This window comes from Lacerta agilis, chromosome 7 (genome assembly GCF_009819535.1).
Source record: "Lacerta agilis isolate rLacAgi1 chromosome 7, rLacAgi1.pri, whole genome shotgun sequence".
Taxonomy (NCBI): domain Eukaryota; kingdom Metazoa; phylum Chordata; class Lepidosauria; order Squamata; family Lacertidae; genus Lacerta; species Lacerta agilis.
Window position 1 is genome coordinate 86,206,380 of NC_046318.1, and position 23,447 is coordinate 86,229,826.

The window sequence follows — 23,447 nt, forward strand, 5'->3', positions numbered from 1 at the left end:
GATCTGGGGGAAGAGATGGAGGAACTACACGCTTCCAGGGAGAACAAAATAATCCCAGCAGTTTCTAACCTAGCTGAGAAGATGTTCCTCACCATGTCCACACCAATGGCTGAGGTGCCAGGGATGTATCCAAAGTTGCAACCACAGGCTGCATCTCCCAAAGGATGCCCACTCTGTTCCCTGCTTGACCTCGATCCACACATGTTCACTTAATGCTCTGTAGAAAACCACTGGGATACACCAATGAGAGCAAGAAACACCAGCCACAGCAGCCCAAAGCTTTCATGAATGGTGCATGAATGGTGGATTTTTTTCTGCTTTACTAGTTGCTCTGTGATGCAAAAGCATCATTGCTGTCCCGAGGAACTATAGAGCAACAAAAGCAGGTGCAATGAAACAGCAGTGCCATGAAAAGTTAACCGCTTTTCACCAGGAAGTCACAAGAGATACGCACTGACTGGCAATGAAGAAGTCTGATGCCCCAAAACTTTTGCAGTCGCAAACTGAATTCAAAGTGGGGTTGTGCACAGCTGCCCTGGCAGTCTCATGAGCACAAGTCTTCCTTCCTAGTCAGAAGCAGCCAGGCTTCCCAGATGTTGGAGGGTCGGTTGTAAATCTGTGTTTTTGAAAATATTCCTCGAAATACAGATTCCAGGCATGAACGAATACATGAAGATTCAAAATGTCAATATCAAAATAAAGAACTAAAATATAAACCAGAGAGGCAATGAAACAAAATATCAAGTAGATGAAGCAACACTATTTTAAAAGCCTGGAGAATTATTAATTTTTAAGAAAGGTTTTACCTGGCACCAAAGTGAATAAAATGCCAGCCATGGTTCAGGAGCCTTTCCACTTCCTTGTGGGTGAAGAATGCCGCTCTCCGACAGACAGAACACAGAATGATATGGCTGTCAGAAGACCCTCTTTATAAATCAGTTTTAAAAGGAAAGATTGAATGTAAAACATGATGAACAACATGTTGTTCCAGCTGCTTTCTGCAGGCACGGTCTGTTGCTGCCACATTGCTGGCTTCCCGTTCTTTGACAGAATTACAGGTCTGTAAGTTGGAAGGGACCCAAAGGGTCATCCAGCTCAACCTTTTGCAATGCAGAAAGCACAACTCAGTGGGCTCTCCCACACTTCCTGTTCCTAGAAAGCTCAGGTCCAAGTGGTTTTCTCCTCACCATGCTCCTTTCCCAGGGAAAACCTGCTCTTTAAATTGGAGCAAATGTCAATCCAGAGAAAACCCGAATTGATGTTTGCTCCGAATGGCGCTAAAGAGTGGTTCTCCCCAAGGGAAAGAGGAAATGTGAATGAGCCCTTAACTAATCACAACTTCAGAGACATTCTCCATGGATTGTCTGGAGGTGAAGTCTGAGGCAGAAATCTGCAGGAGAACAGGCAAGCCCTTGAAGCCCTGGGCTGTGCTGGCTCCCTTCCACCATTAAGCAGGATGAGTCCTTCTCTGTAGCTCCAAGTGTCTGCTTGGCTTGAGCTGCCCCCAAAGCCTCCTTTGCTTCAGATTTGACCACGACCGAATCCATGTCCATCTCCCTGTGGTGTTTTCTCCTCTTCTGCAGACGCTTTTTACGGTGGATCCTGCTGGTCTCCCAGGAAGGAACTCGGACCCCCCAACTCCAGATGCAGAACAGGGATTAGAGAGGTATGAAGGGGTCCACCACTGAGATTTGGGAGACGGAAAGCGTTTGGGCCAGGCTTGGATGTATCTGTGGAGCTTGTCAGAGTGCAAGAGGGTGGGTCCCTTCCCTCTAAAATGTGGCCCTGTAGGGAATGGCAGAGGCAGCAGGGAGCCAACAGGTGGCTGCTTTCATTGTACCTGCTCAAGCTGAGGCCCAGGTGAGCCAAGAGCTTTATGGGTAAGGTGGCTTTCCAGGAAGGGACTCAAGTCACCACACAGGCGTTTTGGGAGTGTTGGAGATGGTAGCTGTACAGAAGAAGCAGCAGAACAGACTTGGACCCGTGCTTTGTAGGCATGGGGCAAGTGCAGGTGTGGCTGAGCCCTGAGTCAGACCTCTGGTCTATGTAACTCAGCATCATCTGCACCGATTGGGAGCTGCTCTGCAGGGCTGAGTGGGGCATTCCCAGCCCTGCCTGGAGATGCCATTGGGGGTGGAACCTGGAGTCTCCAGCATGCAGACAGGTGCTCTGTCCCTGAGCTGTGGCCCTTCCCCATCAGAAGAGCCAAAGAGGCCCAGCCACTCCATCGCCCTGCTCTCACAGAGGCCGACCAGGTGCCTAGAGGAGGCAGGCATGTCTAAATCCAGGGATCCATGGCAGATGTAACCAGCAATCTGGGAGAGACCATGTGCTGAGCAGGTGTGGACGTCTTGGGGCTTGTGAGTGTGAAGCTGGTGCTGCTCCAGCAAGCGCTAGGGTTGTGCCATGAGCTGCCTGCTGTGGCATCTGTCGAGGGCACCCCCAGCCTGCTCCTAGAATGCCTTCAATGAAGTGGAAGCTGCCCTTTACATCAGATTAGAGCCCTGCCAGCTTGCCCTTGGCGTCCTTCCATGCCAAACAGCCGAGGGGGAAGGAAGGGGCTCCTGGCCGCCCTTTCTGTTTCCAGCCTCAAAGCCAAAGCAGAGCCTTTTCCCCATAGGGGACAAAGCTACCCTCAGGGCCCACATCCCCAGCTGAGACGCTGAGAGCTCTCTGGAGAAAAGGTGCTTTTTAGTTTAGAGAGACGTTGAGTAAGAGGCAACATGTCAGAAGGATATAGAATTAGTCCTGGCCTGGAGAAAGTGGGGATCGAGAAAAACTGCCCTCCCTCTTTCATAACACTTGGGTGGTCATCCAAGAAAGCTGGATGCCGGAGATACAGGACAGAGGAAAAGAAGAGCTTCTTTAAGCAGTGCAGAGTTTGGCTGTGGAACTCACTGCCACAGTGATGGCCACCAACTTGGATGGTTTCTTATGTTCCTCTGCAACTTGTACTCCTTGTTAGCCTGCCTTTTCCATCCACTGCAAAGGCTTTTTCCGGCTGGCCTCTATGCAGAGTCCACCTCAAAACCCCTTTGCCGGCTGTTAAATGTTTTCCTTTAATCTTCCCTTACAAGTAGGGCTTACAGGTTGACCCTGATTGCTCCAACATTCAAGCAGCCATTTGTGGAAAGCCACTGAGCCGATTGATGGGAGGGTCATCCTAAAGTGTCCCCAGGAAGCCAGAGAGCACTGTCTTGAGCAGAAGGCCGGCTGTGCTCCGTCCCCTGCTCCTCTTTCCCTCTTGCACTGACCAGAAGGGATAGAACTTCAGAAGAGCCAGCCTGCAGGATCCGGCCAATGGCCCATCTAGGCCAGCCTCCTGTTCTCCCAGTGGCCATGCAGTTGCTCCCAAGGGAAGCTTGCAAGCAGCATCCAGCAGCTGGGATTCAGAAGCATTGCTGGCCCCAACGGTGGAAGCAGAGCTGGTAGGCTAGGAGCCATTGACAGCCCCCTCCTCCTTCATGAATTTGTCTCATCCTCTTTTAAAGCTATCCAGCTTGGTGGCCACCACTGCCTCCTGTGGAAGGGAGTTCCACAGGTTAACTCAGCAACGTGTGAGGAAGTACTTCCTTTTCTCTGTCTTGAATCATCCAACATTGGATACCCACATGGGCCATGACCCAGCAATGAGTTGCCTGGGTGACCTTATCCACTTGCTTTCCCTGGAATCCCCCTGAGGCTTAGGGGAGGACACAGTCCCTGAGACAGCCACATACACCTTTATTAAGAAGACAGGGAGACACTCCCGGGTGAGCAGGCTGGCGCTTTAGGAAAATAAATGAAGTGGTGTCATTCTCGAGGGAGGCTTCGGGGACAGACCTCTTTGGGACATGGATTCAGCCAGTGGCCTCCTTGGGGAGGCATGTCAAAGGTGGGCACAAAGGGATAGAAGCACCGTATCAATATATATAATATTTTCGGCCAGGGGGCTGCTTGGCACAGCCAGAGTGCTGGGTGGCACGTGGGACACTGCCCAGGCTTTTTCTGCCAGCCAGAATATCCCAAGGCTGAGCTTGGCCACTTGCTCAGAGGTGGGGGCTATGTGCCTTGCCCGCTATGTGCCATGGAGCATTGAGGAGGAGATGAAGAGGAAGCCCTGCATTGGCCCAGCTGCAAGTGCCCCCTGTGGCCACTTGGCATTAGGCAGAAGGCGAGGCAGCCTCCTTGCCATGGTGGGGTCTGACTCTGTTTCTGCTCCCAGGGCCTGGCTGAGGGGTGACTGGAAGGAGCACAGCTCAGACAAGCGGCAGCAGCTGCTCTCCCTGTGCCACTGGCTGGATGCCCTGGAGAAGAGGCTGCCGGGTCTCCCTGAGCGGGACTCTGCCACAGAGGTAATAGGGAGGGGGGGGCACGACTAGGCTTTTCAGCCCCACCAAAACAGGCTCTTCATCTTGAGGCAACAGCTTCTAGGTTGCCCCAGTCAGCACCAGCTCCTGCTTTATTGAGGCTTTCTTGTTTGGGTGAGCTGAGCTTCCCAGGAGCTGAGCTTGCTCAATTATATTATTATTAGTAGTAGTATTTATATACCTCCCTATACCTGGAGGTCTCAGGGCGGTTCACAGAATAAAAATCAAAATATAAAACCACAAACTACATAATCAAAATAAAAACAACAACCCAATAACCGCCCCCTCGCAATCCCCCCCCCCATTTTAAAAGAGCATAGGATGTCCAATCACAGCAAAGTACCTTACAAAAGATTCCTGCTCTTCTGCATTCTTGGCAAGATACCAGCTTGCATGGAAAGAAGGAAATTTGGAAAACCTGAACCACCCAGCAGTTAAGTTTCATAAGGCGTCCCCTCTGCCCCGTCACATGCCTAAGAACCTAAGAAGAGCCTCCAGGATCAGGCCAGAGGCCCACCTAGTCCAGCTTCCTGTTCTCACAGGGACCAACCAGATGCTGAATCTCCTCGATGAGCTCTCCCCCCACTGGGTGCCCCCCCTGCCTTCTGCAAGGACAGGAGGCGTCTGCTTAGGTGCATTTTGCAGCCAGGAATGAGCTGGATCATGGCTGACTCACCTCGTCCTGCCCAACATGGTGAAAGTTCAAAGTGCCGACTCTGGAGGGCACAGCCCTGGTGGCTCACATTCCTGTGCCGACTGAAGGAAGGGCAACTCAAGGTGTCTGAGGACTGCAAGTGTAGGATTTTTTGGCAGGGGGAGAACCTGCCCATGTGTCACTTCGTGCCCCCAGTGTTTTATTGAGTGGAGCTCATGTCGTGACCTGGCCTGTGTTCCCACTTGGCGTGTGGCACATGATGCCCTCTGGCGCTTGTAGGCCCTCACCCTTCCTTACACAGTCTGGCTCACGCCGGCCTTGCAAAGAGGCCTCAGCAACACACAGGCACCTTCCTTTGGCCTCCCCTTTTGTATCCCCGTGTGGGCAGCATCACAGCGTCCAAGGGGTTAACGGGAGTGTGTGGCGGTTCACTCCTGGCTGCACATGCGCGCACACACACCCCACGCATAGGCAGGCCCAGGCCCTCCGTCTTGAGCCGCTGCCAGGCTGCTGAAAGGGTTTTCCCCCAGCTGCCTTTTGTTCTGCTCCTGCTGGGCACATGGGCTCCCTCCGCACCCCTGACGGCACAAACTGAAAGGCTCATTCATGCCGGACAAAGGGGGGGCTCGGAGAGAGCCCACCACCCGGCTCCCAGGATCTGAGGCTGCGCCAGACTGTGGCCAAAGGGGCTGGGCTAGGGGCTCCTCTCTGCCAAAGGGGAGGGGTCTGGCTGGCGGGGTGTGTGTGTGTGTGTGTGTGTGTGTGTGTGTGTGTGTCCAAGCAGGGAGAGCAGGGCCACCCTCAGCTCAGGCTCTGACCCTGGCACATCCCACAGCACCCCCAAACCCCTCAGGCCAGGGAGAAAGAATTATAGAACCAAATGGAGCTGGGAGAGTCCAACCCCCTGCAAGGCAGGAATATGCAGCTGTCCCTTACGGGGATCAAACTGGCAACCTTGGCATTATCAGCACCAGGCTCTAACCAGCTGAACCATGCAGTGCCATGCACTCTGCACGCACACAGAGGCAGGGCCTTTATGATAATAATATCATAGAATCATAGAGGTGGAAGGGACCCCCAGGGTCACCCAGCCCACCCCCTGCAATGCAGGAATCTCAACTACAGCTTCCAGGACAGGTGCCCAGCCAACAGCTGCTTTAAAACCTCCAATGACGGAGTCTGTTGCTACTATTTTCTTGTTGTTTAGTCGTTTAGTCGTGTCCAACTCTTCGTGACCCCATGGACCAGAGCAGCCAGGCACTCCTGTCTTCCACTGCTACTTGTGCTCCACCCATCTGACTGGGTTGCCCTAGCCACGACTAGGCGGACTCCTCTCTGCTGCTCTGTGGGCACTTTGAGCACCGCTTTTTTGTGGGGGGGGGGGCGCTGCTTCTGTCTTCTGGTTTTATCTGCAGAGCTAGCAAGAGGCCCTTTCTTCCCTGGCGAGGGGGGCGGGGAAGTGTCCTTGGAAGATGTTACCTTGATCAGAATCAGTCATGTGAGCTGCACAGAGTTCCAGGACATCACCACCACCACCATCATCATCATCTAATAATTATACCCCTCCCATCTGGCTGGGTTCATAGCTGTCAACTTTTCCCTTTTCTTGCGAGGAATCCTATTCGGAATAAGGGAATTTCCCTTTAAAAAAGGGAAAAGTTGACAGCTATGGCTGGGTTTCCCCAGCACTGAGCTCCTTTGCAATTGCTGCTGTGGCCCCTCCAGGCGGGTGTCTTTTCGCAAGGGCATTTTGCAGCGTTTCATGGAAGCAGCCGCCGTGCGGAAATGGACCTTTCCGTGCTGTGAGTTGCTTGCGCTGTGCTGCTTCTCCTCGTTGCCGCCTGGAGGGGGCGCTCTTGCCCTGCAGCGCAGCAGAAGCCAAACCGTCTCAGGACACAGAGATTCCCCTCCTGAGCACAAATCATTCTGGATGCGCCACAAGGGGGGCGCCAGGTCAGCCTGGGGGAGGGGGATTGAGCTGTCTGGGAGGGGGCGAATGGGGGCTCTGGGTCAGCTTTTAAAAGGTCTGGCAGCCTCTTGAATGAGGCTCCTGTTTGGGCCATTTTATTGGCGTATCTTTCAGTATGTCATATTGATTGCGGTGGGGGGGGGGGAATTCCAGACCAAGAATGTGGAGGGGGGGGGGACAGAACCAGGGCCCGTCAGCCTGGTAGTTGCTTTGCAGAGTGACCCGTTTCCTTCAAAGTGTGCGCTTGTTCTTTACCCTCTGGGCATGATGGGACTTGTGCCATGGGCACCTGAGAGGCTGTGCAGAGAGACCCTCAAGACCCAACAACGCTCCTTTGGAGGTGCCCGCAGCATCCCTGCTCCTCCGCTTCCCCTGGCTCTGGGCACCACATGCAGCCACTTCCATGGGTGGCCAAGGGGCATCATGCCCACAGGTGGGCCTCCCTGGTGGAGGTGGGCAGCAGCGGCAGCAGCTGCCGCAGCCACGGTGCAGCCCTCGGAGAAGCTGGTGGAGTGGGCAGGAGTCCTGCCATCTGAATATCCCACACTTCTCCCCCACAAAAGTAGTGGCACTCAAGAGCCTTGTGGGGAATGAGAGCGGCAGCGACACCCAGCCGCCCCTGTGCCATAGAGGACACGGAAAGCTGGCCCAGGGCAGATGCCAGCCGTGGGCCCCATGAGAGCGCTAGGAGCCTGGCAGCTGCCCACCCATGCATGCCGGGTGATGATGCCAGCCCCTGCTGCACCCACCCTCCCTCCCTCCCTGTGGCTCTCTGGGGCAACCAGAAAGGGGGAAGTGAGACTTCCCTCCACCCCAAAGCGGGTTCCAGGATGGGGGGGCATTGGCACCCAGGGCAGAAGCAGAGCTTTGATGCCACCTGCACCGCGGGGGAGGTCAGAGCCACAGCCCCCCACCCCCAGCTCGGAAGCAACCTCTCCCTTTCCTCCTGCTCTTCAGAGGGTTTCACACAGAATTTCTCTTTCACTTGTGGGCTCCAAAGCCAGCCTAGTGATGGCCTCTGAGGCGAAGGGGGTTCCTTTTGGAGGATGGAGGGGCTTCCTTCTTTCTCTCCCCCCAACTTTGCTTGACTTGCCCCTGAGTTAAGCAGCAAGCCTCAGGCCCACAAGCCAGGAGGGGTCCCAGGTTGGCCCCCGGAGGACCAGCTGTCCTGGGCCCCTGAGCACCCCCAGGCTCTTGGGGCTGTGGTAGGGCAGTGGCTGGACCTGAGTGAGGGGGGGAGGGGTCCTGCTGGTGGGGGGCTGTTCCTCTGGGAAAAGCTCCTCTCTCCTCTTCCTCCTCCTCCGTGGCAAAGGCGCCTGCCCCCTCCCCCACCGGCTCCCGGGATAGTTGGGAGCCCTGTTGCGTTTCCCCAGTAACGGCAATTGTCTTGCAGCGAGCAAAGAGTTAATGCGAGAGGGCTTATTGTATTAGCCTGAGTGTGCTGAGGGGGTCAGCGGGGCAGAGGGTGGGGGGCAGCGAGGGAGGGTCTCTGCGGCAGCCAGGCAGCCAGAGGGGCTCGCCTCCCTTTCCCCAGGGCAACCTGCTTCTGCTGGTGGGCTGTTCTGGGCCAAGATCCACGGGGCTTCCTGGGAGGTGCCTTCTTCTGCCTCCTCGTGTGCCAGTTCTCCTTGGGAGGGCCTCCCCCCCCATCCATCCTTCTTCTCCGGCCTGGAGTGACAGCTACCAGGAGAGCCCTGGGAGAAGGGGGCGAAGGGGGCTCCACGCTGCCGGGGCGTCCGCCACCAAGCTGGCCTCCAGCAGCTGCTCTAGCGAAGGCCTCCGACACGCCGGACCCCGGGCGAGACACACCGGCAGCACCCGGCTCTCCTCTCCAGATGGAACTTCAGCCAAAGTCCCCACACCACCGGGGGCTTCCGACGGCTCCTCTCCGTCCGTCCTGGGGGCAGCGGCCGAGGAGCCCCTGAAGGCAGAAGAGGAGGCAGCCGCCGGCCGTGCCCTTGGCCCGCCACCGACCGCGTGGCAGACCTGCCGCCAGCCTTGCGGGGAGCTTTCGTGCCACGCCATGAAGGTAACCACGCCAGCCCTGCGGCGGGGCAGCCTGAGAGCCTGTCACTCATCCCTTCTTGCCCCTCCCCACTCACACACGACGGGAAAGTTGGGGCCCAGGCCAGAAAGAGGCCAAATGGTGGAAGCAGGGCTTTTAAGGTGGAGGGCAGAGGACGTGAGGAGCTGGTGGCACCTGGTGGGTGGGCTCAGCAGAAGAGCAGGCTTGGGGGAGCGGAGCTGTGGGCTCCCCCTCCTGCCCCTTGTCCTACCAAGCCCCCACAACTCTGCTCCCCTTTCCCCCAGTGGAGGAAGCAGGTAGAGGGGGTCCCATCATTGGCATGGCCAGAGGGGGGGGGCTCCTCCAATGGCAGGTGGCCGGAGGTGTGCGACTGGTGGCCCCAGGTGGCACCTCTGCCAAGGACGCTCTCTCCTCCTGGCCCAGCATGGCCTTGTCAGGCAGGGGGTGATGGGTGGGCTGTGGGCAGCCACCTGTCTGGGGCCGCTTGATGGATGGCTCCCCCGGCCTCCCTGCTTGTCCCTGGACTGTCCCCCTCCAGAGGGTTTTGTCAGGACAGATGGCTTCTCCTTCCACTGGGCTCCAGCTTGCCCAGGTTTAAGCGGAGGGTCCCAGCAAGAAGGCGGCCGTTAGCAGCAGCTGCTGGCCCGTCTGTCTCGCTGGCTTCCCCCTCATTAGCCCTGCCCAACCCGCGGAGGCTCTGGGGAGGTCTGTGCCACAGAGGAGATGCTCAGAGTGGCCCCCTTAAGGGCTCGGCTGCCGTGGAGCAGCTCCTCCATTGGGGCCTCCTGCCACCCCAGGCCATATGAGCGACTGAGTTTCAGCCCCAGTCACCCTTGGGTGCTTTTGGCAAACACCCTTAAGGCTCAGCCTCCTGGCCTGTGGCTTTTATTCTCTTTGGGACCCCAGAGGCAAGGCCTCTCCTGAGCCAGGAGGGCAGGACTGCAGGCGGAATGGGTGCAACCCCCTTGGGTGGGAGCCACCTTCCGTGAGACCCTCACCAGGGTGCAGGAGGGCTCCCCGCCAGCAAGGACCACGTTCCTGTTCCCCAGCAAGCCCAGGAGTGGCTGACACCTTCTGGGCTCCTCCTAAATGCTGGGCTTAATTTCTGGCTGGGCTCATACAAATACATAAGCACTTAATCCCCTCAAGTGTTTCCTGGTTCCCAGAGATTAGGGAGGCAATATCTGTTTGTGGTATTGTAGCATTTGCAAATTTGATACCCTGGGCTCCTTTGCAGGAAAGTCTGGGTGTAAATGTAGTGGAATCACAGAACTGAAGAGTTGGAAGGGGACCCAAAGGGTCCTCTACTCCAACCCCAACAATGTTTGAAGCAAGTATTTCCAAAATCCTCTGGTGGGATTTGATCCTACGGGAGAGGTCTAGCTATTGTCCCCACTTCCTTTCAGTATCAGAGGTGCTGCTGGGCTTGGACTTCTGGCCTGGCTCTTAACGGGGTCTAAAAATAAACTTGAAATGATGCTTGCCTACTTTTGCCCCTAGCAACAACTTTTCTCCCTAGCAACAGAGTTTCCTTAGCAACGGACTACTTTATTAGACAGGCTGTGAAAGAGATAGTGTGTCTGGCCATTACTCTGCCCAGATGGCTGGAGAGCATAGAGGAGGAATGAATCTCTGTACAGTACATAGTTTTTCTTTAATTTCCTTAGAATTGTAGTTGTATAAGTTGTAAGGTTAATTCTTCAATAAATACTTGGAGAACGGGAATGGGTGAGGGGCTTATTCCTACATGGGAATTTGCCAACAGATTGAGCAGAACTGAGAAAGAAGATTCTGGAAGACTTTCTGGGTGGCTCTGCAGACTGAAAAAGGAACCCCAAATGATTGGCATGGTGCCTGCTGTGGGTGCCCTCGTGGGCAGGCAAGGTGGCTTCTCTTGCTCCTCCTCCTCCTCCTCCTCCTCCTCCTCCTCCTCCTCCTCCTCCTCCTCCTCCTCTGTTTCAGGAAGGGCTCTGAGCACTGTCTCCTCAGCCACCGGCCATGGGCAACGCGGGGGGCAGGCCCAGCTGCCTGGGGGAGAAAAGCCAGAAGCCGGACGACTTCCTGAAGGACACCTACCTCAAGGACCTGGGCCTGGCGTCTGGGCGCCCCTCCAGGAGGAACAACGCAGGGGGCCACGGGGCCCCCCCAGAGAAGCCTCCACTCAGCCCCCGGGTGATCGAGAATGGCTGGAGCGTGGCAACACTGGGGGCCCCCAGCAAGAGCCAGCAGGGCAGCCCCCTCCCCAAGCAGAACAACATGGACGTCAAGGTGCAAAACGGGGGGGCTCTCAGCTGCAGCAACCCCCTCAAGGCCCAGCTGGAGGCGGCAGCGGCTGTGGGGGCTGCCTGGAGTCCTCCCAGGGGGCTGGCACATGGGAGCGGCTGGGTCTGGAAGCCCCTCACCACCACCGAGGTGACTGAGGTGACAGAGGTGACGGAGACGGTTGTGACTGAGATCGTGGAGGTGACCGAGTACCCTGGGGGCGACCAGAGCAAAGAGCCCATCATCACCAGGCGGGTCAAGGTGCTCACAGAGTGCGCAGGAGGAGCCCTGCCAGAGGTTAATAGACAGGGCGGGGGGAGCCCAGGACACCCCTATTCCTCCCCACATACTCATGCATTGCTTTCACTCCCTTTGCTACTCCACGTTTTGGCACTGCGGGGGGGGGGGGGCTGGGAAAGTGGGCTGGAAACTGGGAGGCCCCTAGTCTGGATCCCACTCTGGCCCCAGGTGGAATTTGGGGGGGGGCATCTGTGACACACAGAGAGGCACCAGTGCTACTGAATCCGTGTTGCTGGAGGAGAGAGGTTTCTCGCACTCAGATCCTGCTTGCTGGCTTCCCATCAGGGCATCTGGTTGGCCACTGCAAGAACAGGATGCTGAGCTAGATGGGGCCTAATCATGCAGACTTACGTTCATAGAATGAGGCTGGCCCGCCTTACAAGGTGGTTGTGTGGATAACGGAGATAAGATCATGTATGTACAGCTTTTCTTTACCATCGTAGAAAATGAGCGGCTCAGTGTGGGGGTGAGATGGATCCGGTCGCTCTGCTGCCCAATATGTTGCTCCCTGCAGTAAGGCCAGCTGATGGCAGCATTGGTTCTGGCCACCCTGTTCCAGCGGTGTAGGAAGCCTCTTCGCTGCCCTGGGGGCGGGGCGTCACGATGCGTCGGGTGCACTGCGCATGCCCGGAATTTCCGGGCATTTGTAGTGGATCCGGCCAGCACTGCTGCGAGCCAGTGGCGGGTCGGGCAGCCCCATGAGCTGCCTCTCGCTCAGTGGCCGGATGCATCCGGGCTGGCACTGCTGCTCCCGCAGTGAGCCGGCGAGCGAGTGGCGGCTCGTGGGGCTGCCCCGTCCAGTGCCAGGCAGTGGCGGAGGGGCCGGCGAGTGTCACCCCCCTCCCCTGGAACCCGGGGCAGAGCGCCCCCTACGCCCCACCCTTCCTATGCCACTGTCCTGTTATTCTGCTCCACCCCCCACCCCCCAGGCACATGCAGTTTGGGGCCCTCTCCCAAGCTCTTGGTGAGGAGGCTCAGGTTGTCAGAAGCTGCCTGGGGTGCCTGGCCTGGGGGCGGCATTGGGTGGGTAGGGGCTCTGGAAGACAGTCTGTTGTAGCAGCAGGAAGGCGGCTGGATCCACCTCCGCAGGCAGGGCCCCAGCAGAGCTACCCCAGGCGCCACGCATTTGCCAGGCCTGATTCCTCTCCTTCCCTGCGGATCCAGAAGGCCACCCTCTGAGCCAGGCAACCAAGGCAGTTCCTGTGGAGGGAGACCCCCCTTCCCATGCAAACGTGGTGGTGCTGGTTCCCCTGAAGAGCTGCCCACTCCTCCTCCCACCTGGGCCAAGTGGGCAAGGAAGGGGGTTTGGGGGTTTCCCACTGCAGCAGAGATAGTGGATGCCCATGCTGTGCTGAGCCTCCTGCTCCTGTGTGTGTGTGTGTGTGTGTGTGTGTGTGTTAGTGGGCAGGCTGCTGCAGCCCCCCTCCCTCCATCCTGAGTTTGAGGGTGCAAAACCTCTGCCCTGTGCCTGGTTTTCTCCCGCAGCTCCAGAACAGCCAGAGCTGGCCTGCTGGCCAGGGGGACCCTCTGGAGCCGTGGAGCAGCCACAGCAGCAAGGTAAGGGCCGGGGCAGGGAGGCAGAGCCTGCTCAGCCGTGCTCTAGGGCAGGGTGAGGGGATGAGGAGGAGGTGGGGTGGGGTCATGCTCCCACCAGGTGCCAGGACCCAGGAGGCTTTTGCTTTGGAACTGGGGCTCGCTCCAGAGCTAACTGAGCTCATCCTCCCCCCCCCAGGCAGCTGCTGCCTTCCTAGGAGAGGTGTGGGGCGCAGAGCAGGCCCAGGTGACTCTGAGGAAGCTTCTCACTTGGGTCAGCGACATGGAGGAGCTCATGGCCAACCAGAAGCCCCCTTCCTCTGAAGCCAAAGTGGTGAAGGCCCAGCTGCAGGAGCAAAAGGTGAGCTCTTGCGCAGGCAGGATGTGTGTTGTCACACACCTTGGGGTGCCAGGCCTTGGGGAGCGAGGAGGGTTCCCAAGATGATAATGGGCCTGGAAACCCAGACTCATGAGGAGGGAGGGAGGGAGGGAGGGAGGGAGGGAGGGAGCTGGGCACAATTGAGCCTGAAGGAGAAGGCGGAAGGCTCATCCACACTTGCCTGATTCTTCACTTTCTAGGCTCAGATCTGAGGTTGTTTGTTTGTCAGTTTGTTTTCCCCACGTTTAACCCCTGAATCGGAGCAAACAGTAACATGCAGAAAACCTGGTTGCCACTTGCTTGAATTCTGTGGGGAAACCCCAGGGAAACCCAGGACTTTGCTGGATGCTTGGCTCCCCTGTCAGCGTACGAAAAAGAGAGAGAAGAGAAGCAGGCAAAAAGCAAAAGCAAAGCAGGTCTGGTGCCTCGGATAGTTTATTTGTCGGGACAGAGATTCAACCTCTCTTACAGCAAAGAAAGGAGGAACTCCCCCCCCCCCAACAAAAGGGTGCTCTCCCAGCAGTGACCAACCCCACCCCTAAGATGCCAGTGGAGCGTGGACAAAACATCAAAGGTGCATCACAAAATTAGGAGGAGTTACAACTGGTCAAACAGGTCAAAATTACACCATGTCCCCCCAGGCGTTTTGTGAATTACAGGTCTTGCACATTCTGCGTGAGAATTTACATTTGGCCTTGAGATTTCAGTTTTGGCAAGTTCCAATCCAATGGCAGTTTGGGTGACTTGGCAGAAGAGACACCTTCTATTCATCAGGCAGCCTGGCAAACATCACAAGGGAGCTTATCAGTTTCTGTCACTGAGACAGTTATTGTCTTGGAGAAACCCTGTTTGACACTTCCTGGGTCCAGTCCCTGCCTAAACGATCTCACTCTCCGGGGATTATGGCAGCAGTGTGTGATTTAGTAAGTTTATTTAACAGAATGAATCATTTACATATCTTTTTACAATGCATTTCATTTTCTTAGCCAAACAGGGTCAGTTGATGCTGCTGTGCAAGTTGTTACATTGGCCAGCCAACAGTCCCACTCATAAAACAAGCGATACTGCCTACTCTTTCCTAAGCCTGGCCATGAGGGGGCGCTGTGGTGCATCAGTTTTGACATTGAGGGTTATGACAGTTTGCCCCCTTAAATCTGACATTTCTGCAAGGTGTGGTGTTTATTAGGGGGTTCCCTGCATTGTTTGGGGGGTGGTGTGTGGGGGGTGGTGCTTTGCGGATTAGATGCGTCTAGATGCCTTTATGGACGTGAATCTGTGGCACGTGAAGGTGGGGGTTGTGGCTATGATGGCACTGGTGTAACAATTTTGAGCAGGGGTTGGATGGCCTCCTGTCAGGGATTCTTTAGCCAAGATCCCTGCGTTTCTGGGGGTTGGCATAGAGGACCCTTGGGGGGCCCTTCCTATCCTGCATTTCTATGACTCTGTGAAAAGCAGGGCACTTTTGTAAATTGGCCTCAGAGTTTCCTCTGGGTCTGTGGAGGGAGAATAGAAAGTAGACCACACGCCTTTGTCTCTCTGTGTTAAATGAACAGCAAAAGTAGAAGCTTGTTTCCCTGCGTTTGGGGAAGAGGGAGGCGTGTCTGGCTCTGTCCACCTCCCTGGGCACTTCCAGAGAAATAGGCACCATCTTACCACATCTGACTTGGCAATCCTGGGAGCAGCCACACTTGACAGCATGGCATGACCAGCCTCTGAGCTGCCCAGTCCCTGTGCCCAGTTTGGGGTCTGCCGCTGCCTGCCTTGTAAAGAGGAGGAGGGGGTCCCACAGGCAAAGTCTTCTGGGGGGCTCTGCACCCCTCTTGCCCTCTGTATTCTCACTGCAAGAAGCAAAGCTCAGCAGCTGCCAGAGAGAGGGGTCCACTTTTCTTATGTGATAAAGCTGGAGAGGTTAGAACGTACAATTTAATAATTAGTTATCACTTAAAAGTGTTGGAAGAGCTAACTAAAAAGCACAAGGGCTGTACCACAAAATAATTGACAGAATTAAATAAGTGTTAGGGGGAAACCTGTTCTCCAAAGAGGGATGCCAGAAGGCACACAGGGTCAGCTGCTAGGGCCCTCTAATGCCATCATTGGACCTTGAAGGAGCAGATTCAGTCATTTTACTGTGCAGAGTGTGAAGGAGGACTTTCTTTTGTCCGTCCTGAATTGCACACTATTCAGTTTTATTGGGTGACCCCGTTGAGGTCAAGTATTACACAAGAGGGAGAGAAACGTCTCTCCGTCCTCTTTCCACTTGCTGCCTTTTATCCCTCGCTGCTCCTGATGCCAAGAACCTCTTCCCCAAATATACCACCCTGGTGCCTCTGAATCTCTTCTCAGAACCAGCCTTTCCCATGGAAGCCAGGTGGAACTTCCTGTTCAGAGGCAGTCTACTCCTAAATACCAGGCCATGTAGAAGGGCTGTTGGAAACAAAACGAAATTGGCTCCATGGGTCTTCTTTGGTCTGATCCGAGTTCTTATTAAATGAAAAAGTTCCTTCTGACCCTCGGAGTGGAGCAGGCCAGCTTCTTTTGCCAGGAAGCTGCGTTGGGTGTTGCTGCACCCAAGGCGGTGCCAGACTCGGTTGTCCTCCCTCTCCTCCTTCCTTGCCTCTTGGAGAGTGTCCAGGAGGGGAGCTTGGCATCACCCTCTGCGTCTTCTGACCCCAAACAGCTTCTAAGGCGCCTGCTGGACGAGCGCAGGTCCCATGTGGAAGGCCTCCTGCAGGAGAGACGGGCACCCTCTGAGCCCCCTGGCACCACAGACGGGCACGGAAGGGACGGAGGCCTTGCCAACCTTCAGGAGAAGTGGCAGGCGCTAATCCAGGCGGCAGAAGCCAGGTGAGTCCCTAGAGGAGGAGGGCCCCTTGGTGGCTGTTCAGGGGTTGTGCCAAAGGCACCATAGAAAATGTGAGCCTGGAGGAGAGATTTGAAGGAAGAGAGAGAGATGTTCAGGAAAGCAGTTCTGGGTCTGATGGGGAGGGCAGTTTGAAAGGGCAAAGCAGGGGCAATCCAAGGTGTTATACAAAGGGGGGCATTGATGCAATTCTCCCCTCACTCACATCACCTTGTCAGTCGGAGAAATGAACAAAAACAGAGGCAAGGCCGCATAGTCGAAATCAAGGCTGGCTTTCCCTTTTTGTATTAAGGTTTTTATTAAAGCTTTTCATAATACAGAAAGATACAGAAAACTAATGCAATTTTTTAAAACCAGAAACAAAAACAGCTATGGGGGCGGGGGGGAGAAGGATGCAGGAAGAAGAAAGGAAAGAGAAAGAAGAAAGGAAAGAGAAAAAAGAAAAGGGAAAGGGAAAAAGAGAAAGCAATAAAGAAAGATAACAAGGAGTTCTGATTTTCCATCTGCTGGTTACATAAAATTAAATAACATTACAACATTCAGTTAAACAAGATTTCTTTGAAGTCCAGGTTTTTAAAAATGATTCATTTCCTTTTCCCCAAAAAGAGGGATTCCCAAGTTATTGTTAGTAGTAGTAAATATCAACTTACGTTTTTTCTTTAAGTATCAACTTTACCTCCAATAATTCCCACCAACATTACTCCATATTAATAGTAAATTATTCCATCCTTGCCCTTGATAAAGCCTCTCCACTGGGATCACATACTGAAATAATTCTTTTCTTGTTACATATCCTTAAATTCACGCCCAGTTCAGTATATTCAATTTCCATTTCCTGTTGTGTTTACCATAGCATTCTCCTCCTCTAGGATTTTCCATTTACCTTTCTTCCTATCCTTTTTCCAGAGAGAACTATTAATTTAGTAGCATCATTCTCTGAATTCGCTCCAAATTGTATTCAGAATGGTTTCTCTCTGCTAGAACTGAAGAAGAGCTAGGACTGAAGGCTTTTTCCCTTCTGAGCTCCATCAATGCCAAATTCAGATCATTTTATCTTCCCTTCTCCTCCAAGTCCTTGTATAAAAGGCATTTCCATTTCACCATCTGCTTTCTCCAATTTTGTTTCATCATCATCCAGTCCTGCCATCTTTTCATAGGTATTCTCCATCTCCATTTTTCACTTCATATCTCTCGGATTCATTTCTTTCCCCCTTTCATCAAACGCTGATCTGATCATTTTTAATTGTTTGGCCATCAACTATTGAACAATACCAACAGTAACTGGGATATCCAAAGGTATCTTTGCCACACTGGATGCGTTTCATGTTATTAACAACTTAGCCTCTTTATAAGTTCTGTTTCTACCTTAAGATTTCCACCTTAAGATCACAGTCACAACAATATTATTTTCCCACAGAGAAAACTTTCAGTTTCCCAGCAGCATTCATTTTGGAAAAAAGAAAAAGAATTAAAGACTTTTCACATGAGGAATTCCATTGTTCGTTTAATCTTTATTGCCAACCATAAATCATGCTTTTCACTCTGCTTTAGACACTTTACTGACCAGTTTTCTTTCCCTTCTTCTTAAAGACAGAAAGCAGCTCTTGCAAATTTTCCAGTCGTGAAATTTCATCAGCAGACAGTGAAATCTCTCTAAATTAACAGATTATCTTGTCCCAAAAATGTTTTACAAAGAGAGGGTGCAGATCTTATACCCATGAAGGGTTCTTACATGGCATTTGGGCAGTGTTGTTTCCTCGACTCACCTTGACTCATTTTAGCCCCCATCTCAGTCCCCAAACACCAATATCAGAAAACAGCCTTGACCAGAGCATTTGCGGTTACTCCCTCAATCCCTCTTTATCGCAGAGGGATCTGATAGCCAGAACTTCATTCTGATTATCATCCATCACCACATAATTATCTTCTGTCAGCAGAGAGCAAACAGAAAGACAGTCAACCTGCCATTTCCTTTCCTGGAAATCCGCAAGGTTGGCTTTTCTTTATTGGTCCATTTGCAAACAGTCTCTCCCTCCCTCCCCCCAATGCAAGGGAGTTGAGAAGCAAAGGTGTGTAACATCTTTTAAAACCTCAGAAAGTATCCGCCTCCCCTTTACAGAAAGCCCACCCCCCAAAACACCACAGATACATCACAAAATGGGTTGCATATGTAAATCAGTTCCTGCTCAGAGTTCATGTTTTCCAGCATTGACTCCAGAATCCATTGACACAGACCTGCTTCACGCACACAAAGATATGTGCTCCTTTGCTTGGAAACTTATCAATACTTGTTAAACCAGTTTCACATCTCACCCCTTGCCTTTCCCTGCAAGACCAATTGCAGTCGTTAAGAGTCATCAACAGGTTTTCCACACCTATCAGCTGACCTCCCCACTCCCTCACTATATTTAAGGGTCTTGTGACTTCTGTTTCAGTGTATCTGAAGAAGTGTGCATGCACACGAAAGCTCATACCAAGAACAAACTTAGTTGGTCTCTAAGGTGCTACTGGAAATAATTTTTTATTTCATTTTGTTTTGACTATGGCAGACCAACACGGCTACCCACCTGTAACAGTTTCACAGAGGGGAAGCTCAGAAAGGATTTCCTACTTTGGGACAAGAGGGGTTTCTGAGGTCAACTAAGGGCTAACCATGCCCTCAGTTTTTCTCTCTAGGATTTCCTGCTTGTGAGAGTCTTGTGAGCCTGGTGTGGGGCACATTCCTCTACATGCACCCCATATGGGTGTAAAATTGCATGACAAATGGATGAGGGAGCTCTGGGGACCATTTGCTGGAAGTCAAAGCCTAGTACCCCTTCCTTGTGCAAAGAGATGGATGAGAGGGAGGGCTCTTCCCTGGTGCTCAGGCCCCCACCCCACCCCCCTCTCTGTCTGGGAAGCGGACTGGAGTTAAACTTCTTATCCAAAGCAGCTTCACCTCTGAGCTCTTCCTTCCTGTCCTCAGCCAAATCTCAGAAGTCCTTGGCACCTTCTGCCCAGGGGCGTCGTAGGGTGGGGGCAGTGGGGGCGGGCCGCCCCTCGTGCCGCCCCTAGGCGGGTGTGTGCGGTGCTGCTGCTCCCGGGGTGACGGAGGGAGCGGCGGCGCGTGGGGTGACAAGCGGCGGCCCCTCCCACCACTCCCATGCGCCGCCGCTCCCTCCGTCACCCCGGGAGCAGCAGCGCTGCACGGACGAGGCTCCCGAAGTAGCGGCCCAGCATCCTCGGGGGCGGGGGCGTCGCCGCATGTGCGTGCGCCATGACGCACACGCAGCGATGCCCCGCCCCCGGGGATGGCGGGGCCGCCGCTTCGGGAGCCTCGGTGGGCTGCAAAGAGCCCCGAAGCCGCAGCCTGGCACCCCTTTGCGCTATGGCAGCGGCTTCGGGGCTCTTTGCAGCCCACCGAGGCCCCCAAGCCCCCGCCTGGCATACCCCGGGGGTGGGGCGTCGCCGCGCGTGCATCATGACGCACACGCAGCGATGCCCCGCCCCCGGGATGCCAGGCCGTCGCCGTGCGTGCGTGTGTCATGACGTCATGACGCACGCACACGCCGCGATGCCCCGCCCCCCAGGGGTGCCTCTTGGCTTCCCGCCCCGGGCAGCCAAGGGGCTAGGAACGCCACTGCTTCTGCCTCCCCACGGACGCCCGTATGGGGAGAAAAATCTTCCCCAAGTGTCCTGTGGGGCCTTCTGGGAACACTGCTGTTCCCTTCCTGCCCAGGCATTTGGCTCCCTTCTCCTCCCCAGAGGGGGGCGGCGGCTTTCTGCAGCTTTTCTCTCTGCAAAGTGGCTCCAACAAGCTGCCTCTCTCTGTGCCACTTGCCGTGAGCTGCTCTCTGGGTGCCAGAAGCACAAGGAAGAGGCAGCTCAATCCACCAGACTTGCCAGGCCACTGCTTGCCATATGCCTTGGACCTGCCTTTTCATGGCGCTAGTCCTCATGGCTCCTTGCTGCCTGTTGTGGCTGAAAGGCAGCCTCTGCACAGGGCTGAGTGGCTGTGTGTCTTCCTGGGTCCGGTGAGCCTGGTGCTGGAGGTTGTGCCCGTCAAAAACTTCCAACCCTGCTGCTACTCTCTTCCAACAGGCACAGCTCCTTGGAGCAGATCCTTCCTGCAGCTCACACCTTCCAGGAGTCTGTCGATGTTTTCCAGGACTGGCTGGCCTCCACGGAGCGGAAGCTGGCTGAGCTGTGGAGAGCCAACGGCAGCCTCAGCCAGGCACAGGGAGCCCTCCAGCAAGTCCAGGTATGGTGGTCTGGGAGGGGGAGGTGGCGGCCCTCAGCGAGAGCCACAAGAGGCTCATAGGGAAGGAGATCCTAGTCAGGTTCTTTTTTTGATTGATTTACCATAAAGCTATAGACAGACAAACCCATAACCACACAAACTAATAACAATAACAATGATGATGATGATGATGATGATGATGATGATAATAATAATAATAATAATAATAAAGCGATAAAACACCAATCCTTAAAAACTTCCCTAAACAGGGCTGCCTTCAGATGTCTTCTAAAAGTCAGGTAGTTGTTCATTTCCTTGACATCTGATGGGAGGGTGTTCCACAGGGTGGGCGCCACCACCGAGAAGGCCCTCTGCCTCGTTCCCTGTAACCTCAATTCTCGCAAGGAGGGAACCGCCAGAAGCCCCTCAGAGCTAGACCTCAGTGTCCAAGCAGAACGATGGGGGTTGAGACACTCCTTCTGGTATACTGGGCTGAGGCTGTTTACACAAACCATACACAAAGCATATTCAATATAAAAAACAAATTATAGAGAAGCCAAGAAGATCAAACCTATCCATTCTTAAAGAAATCAGCCCTGAGTGCTCACTAGAAGGACAGATCCTGAAGTTGAGGCTCCAGTACTTTGGCCACCTCATCAGAAGAGAAGACTCCCTAGAAAAGACCCTGATGTTGGGAAAGATGGAGGGCACAAGGAGAAGGGGACGACAGAGGATGAGATGGTTGGACAGTGTTCTCGAAGCTACCAACATGAGTTTGGCCAAACTGCGGGAGGCAGTGAAGGATAGGCGTGCCTGGCGTGCTCTGGTCCATGGGGTCACAAAGAGTCGGACACGACTGAACAACTGAACAACAACAAAAGCCTGCAACCAAGATTTTAAGGTGTGTCTCTACAGCCCAGCCACAATGAGGAGTCCGGAGAGGAGATTTATATCATCCAAAAAGGAGGCCAGTCTGCGTCAAAGCAGTGGGGTCTGGCTTTCCCCCAGACTGCACGTCAGTGACCAGGTCTCAAGGAGACCCACAAACTCCCCTTTTGCAAACAGACACAGAAGCATTTCTGCAAGGAACCGGGCAGCAGCAAGAGGGGTGGAGGAAGGCGTGGTGAGGGGGGACAGAAGCCCCCCCTTGACCCCTGGAAGAGTGTCTTCCTCACCCCCTTCATGCCCACCCTGTTCCTGAGCCCTCTCCTTCCACCTGCCCCACTGCGAGTTGTGCTCCATCCTGGCCTGGAAGCTGAGGCTCTCCAGACCTCACAGAGCTGCTTCAGTCGCCTCTTCGCCTCAGCTGGAGGGGGGCGTTTCCGTGTGAAGGAGGGGGGGTCTCTTTGCACCAATTCTGCCTGCTTCTGTCTCCCTCCAGGACATCTGTGAGGAAATCCGGTCCAAGACGGCTGACCTGGAACGGGCTCTGGAGCACGGGCAGCGGCTTCTGGAGATGGTGGCAGGCAAGTTGGGGACAGCAGGAGGGGGGACAGTGACTTTGGGGCTCCCCAGAAACACCCACCCTCAAGAGATGACCCTGTGGGGAAGCAGGGCAGGCTGGCAAGGGCAGCTGGAGGGGGGCTGGCAGCTTCAGAAGGAAAGGCCCCCACCAACAGTGCTCCTCCCAGTGTGGGTCGCACCAGTCTGGCCGCATCAAAGGCCAGATATCAGAATAGACCAGCCGAGCTTCTTGGCCTGCTCTGCCCTGGGGCAGGAAGCGCTTTTCCTCCAGCAGCCCCAATGGCTCCTCTGGTGTCTTGGCTCCTCCAGGATTAGGTTCCTGGAAATGGGCCCTGGGTTCTCTGGGGGGGGGGGTCTTGGGGCTGGAGCTCCTGGGAATGAGCTGATGCTGCTGTCCTCCCCCAGGAGAGGAAGCCCATCTGGCCCAGGAGAAGATGGACTCCCTGCGGATGAGGTTCCTCCTCGTGGGCCAGAGCAACGCTGCCATTCTGCACCGCCTGGAGCAGACCCTAGAGGCCTCCTGCCGGCTGGGCCCCACCGAGGAGGATCTGGCCCTCTGGCTGGAGCGCTTAGAGAAGGAGCTGGTGCCGCAGGGGGGCCAGCCGGGGGGTGACGATGACGGGACCCGCCAGCTCAGTGCTACAGACAGAGAGAAGGTAATGAGCACTTCAGGGATGGAGTCCTAGAACTGCAGGGTTGACCCCAAGGCTCATCTTGCCCAACAGAAACAGAGGGCCTGTTGCTTTAAGGCGGGGTATTTGGGGCAGGCCAGGAGAGCTTCCCCAGGGGACACCTGACTTGCCCTCTCACTCTCTGCTGCTGAGCTGCCAGATCTTCCTTGGAGGAGGAGGAGAAGGACTTCTGGAAAAGAAAAAGGACATGTCTCACCCAGCGACTTCTAGGCTGCGAAAACCCCCACTGTGGGCAGAGAAGGGAACCACCTTGAGTCTTCTTGCCCTCTGTCCCTGCCCAGAGTGGTCTGTCTGTGCCCTCATCCCGAAGGCCCTCTCTTCTGTCTCAGTTTGAGCAGGTGTTGGGCTCCGAGATGGACAAGGTGTCCCACCTGAGCACACACCTGGAGGAGCTGGGCCAGGTGCACCTGGAAGCGGAAGCCATCCAGCAGCAGCTGGCCAATCTGAAGGTGGGTGTTTGGGGAAGGGGAGGGAGGGAGGGTTGGCTGGGAGCCGCAGGTGGAGCCCTGCCCTGGGGCAGCTCAGTCCTGCAGGGGCACCCTTAGGTGCCTCTACACAAGGCCAGCAACTATGGCAGGGGCAGCAAACTTTTTCAGCAGGGGGCCGGTCCACTGTCCCTCAGACCTTGTGGGGGGGCTGGACTATATTTTGAAAAAAAATATGAACGAATTCCTATGCCCCATAAATAACCCAGAGATGCATTTTAAATAAAAGGACACAATCTACTCATGTAAAAACA

At 54.8% G+C, this 23,447-nt stretch overlaps 1 protein-coding gene across 2 annotated transcripts in view; it reads left to right on the forward strand.

Annotated features, from left to right (window-relative positions):
* Positions 1-8,793: 8,793 nt before the first annotated feature.
* LOC117050373 (microtubule-actin cross-linking factor 1, isoforms 1/2/3/5-like) overlaps positions 8,794-23,447 on the forward strand; it is a 39,158-nt gene continuing 24,504 nt past the window's right edge. For both annotated transcript variants that reach the window (XM_033156013.1, XM_033156014.1), the window contains exons 1-8: positions 8,794-9,002; positions 13,047-13,118; positions 13,294-13,455; positions 16,151-16,317; positions 20,414-20,573; positions 21,934-22,018; positions 22,422-22,672; positions 23,038-23,157. In XM_033156013.1, coding sequence (XP_033011904.1) covers positions 8,997-9,002; positions 13,047-13,118; positions 13,294-13,455; positions 16,151-16,317; positions 20,414-20,573; positions 21,934-22,018; positions 22,422-22,672; positions 23,038-23,157 — 1,023 coding nt within the window. In that variant the 5' untranslated portion in view covers positions 8,794-8,996. The remainder of the gene's footprint in view (positions 9,003-13,046; positions 13,119-13,293; positions 13,456-16,150; positions 16,318-20,413; positions 20,574-21,933; positions 22,019-22,421; positions 22,673-23,037; positions 23,158-23,447) is intronic.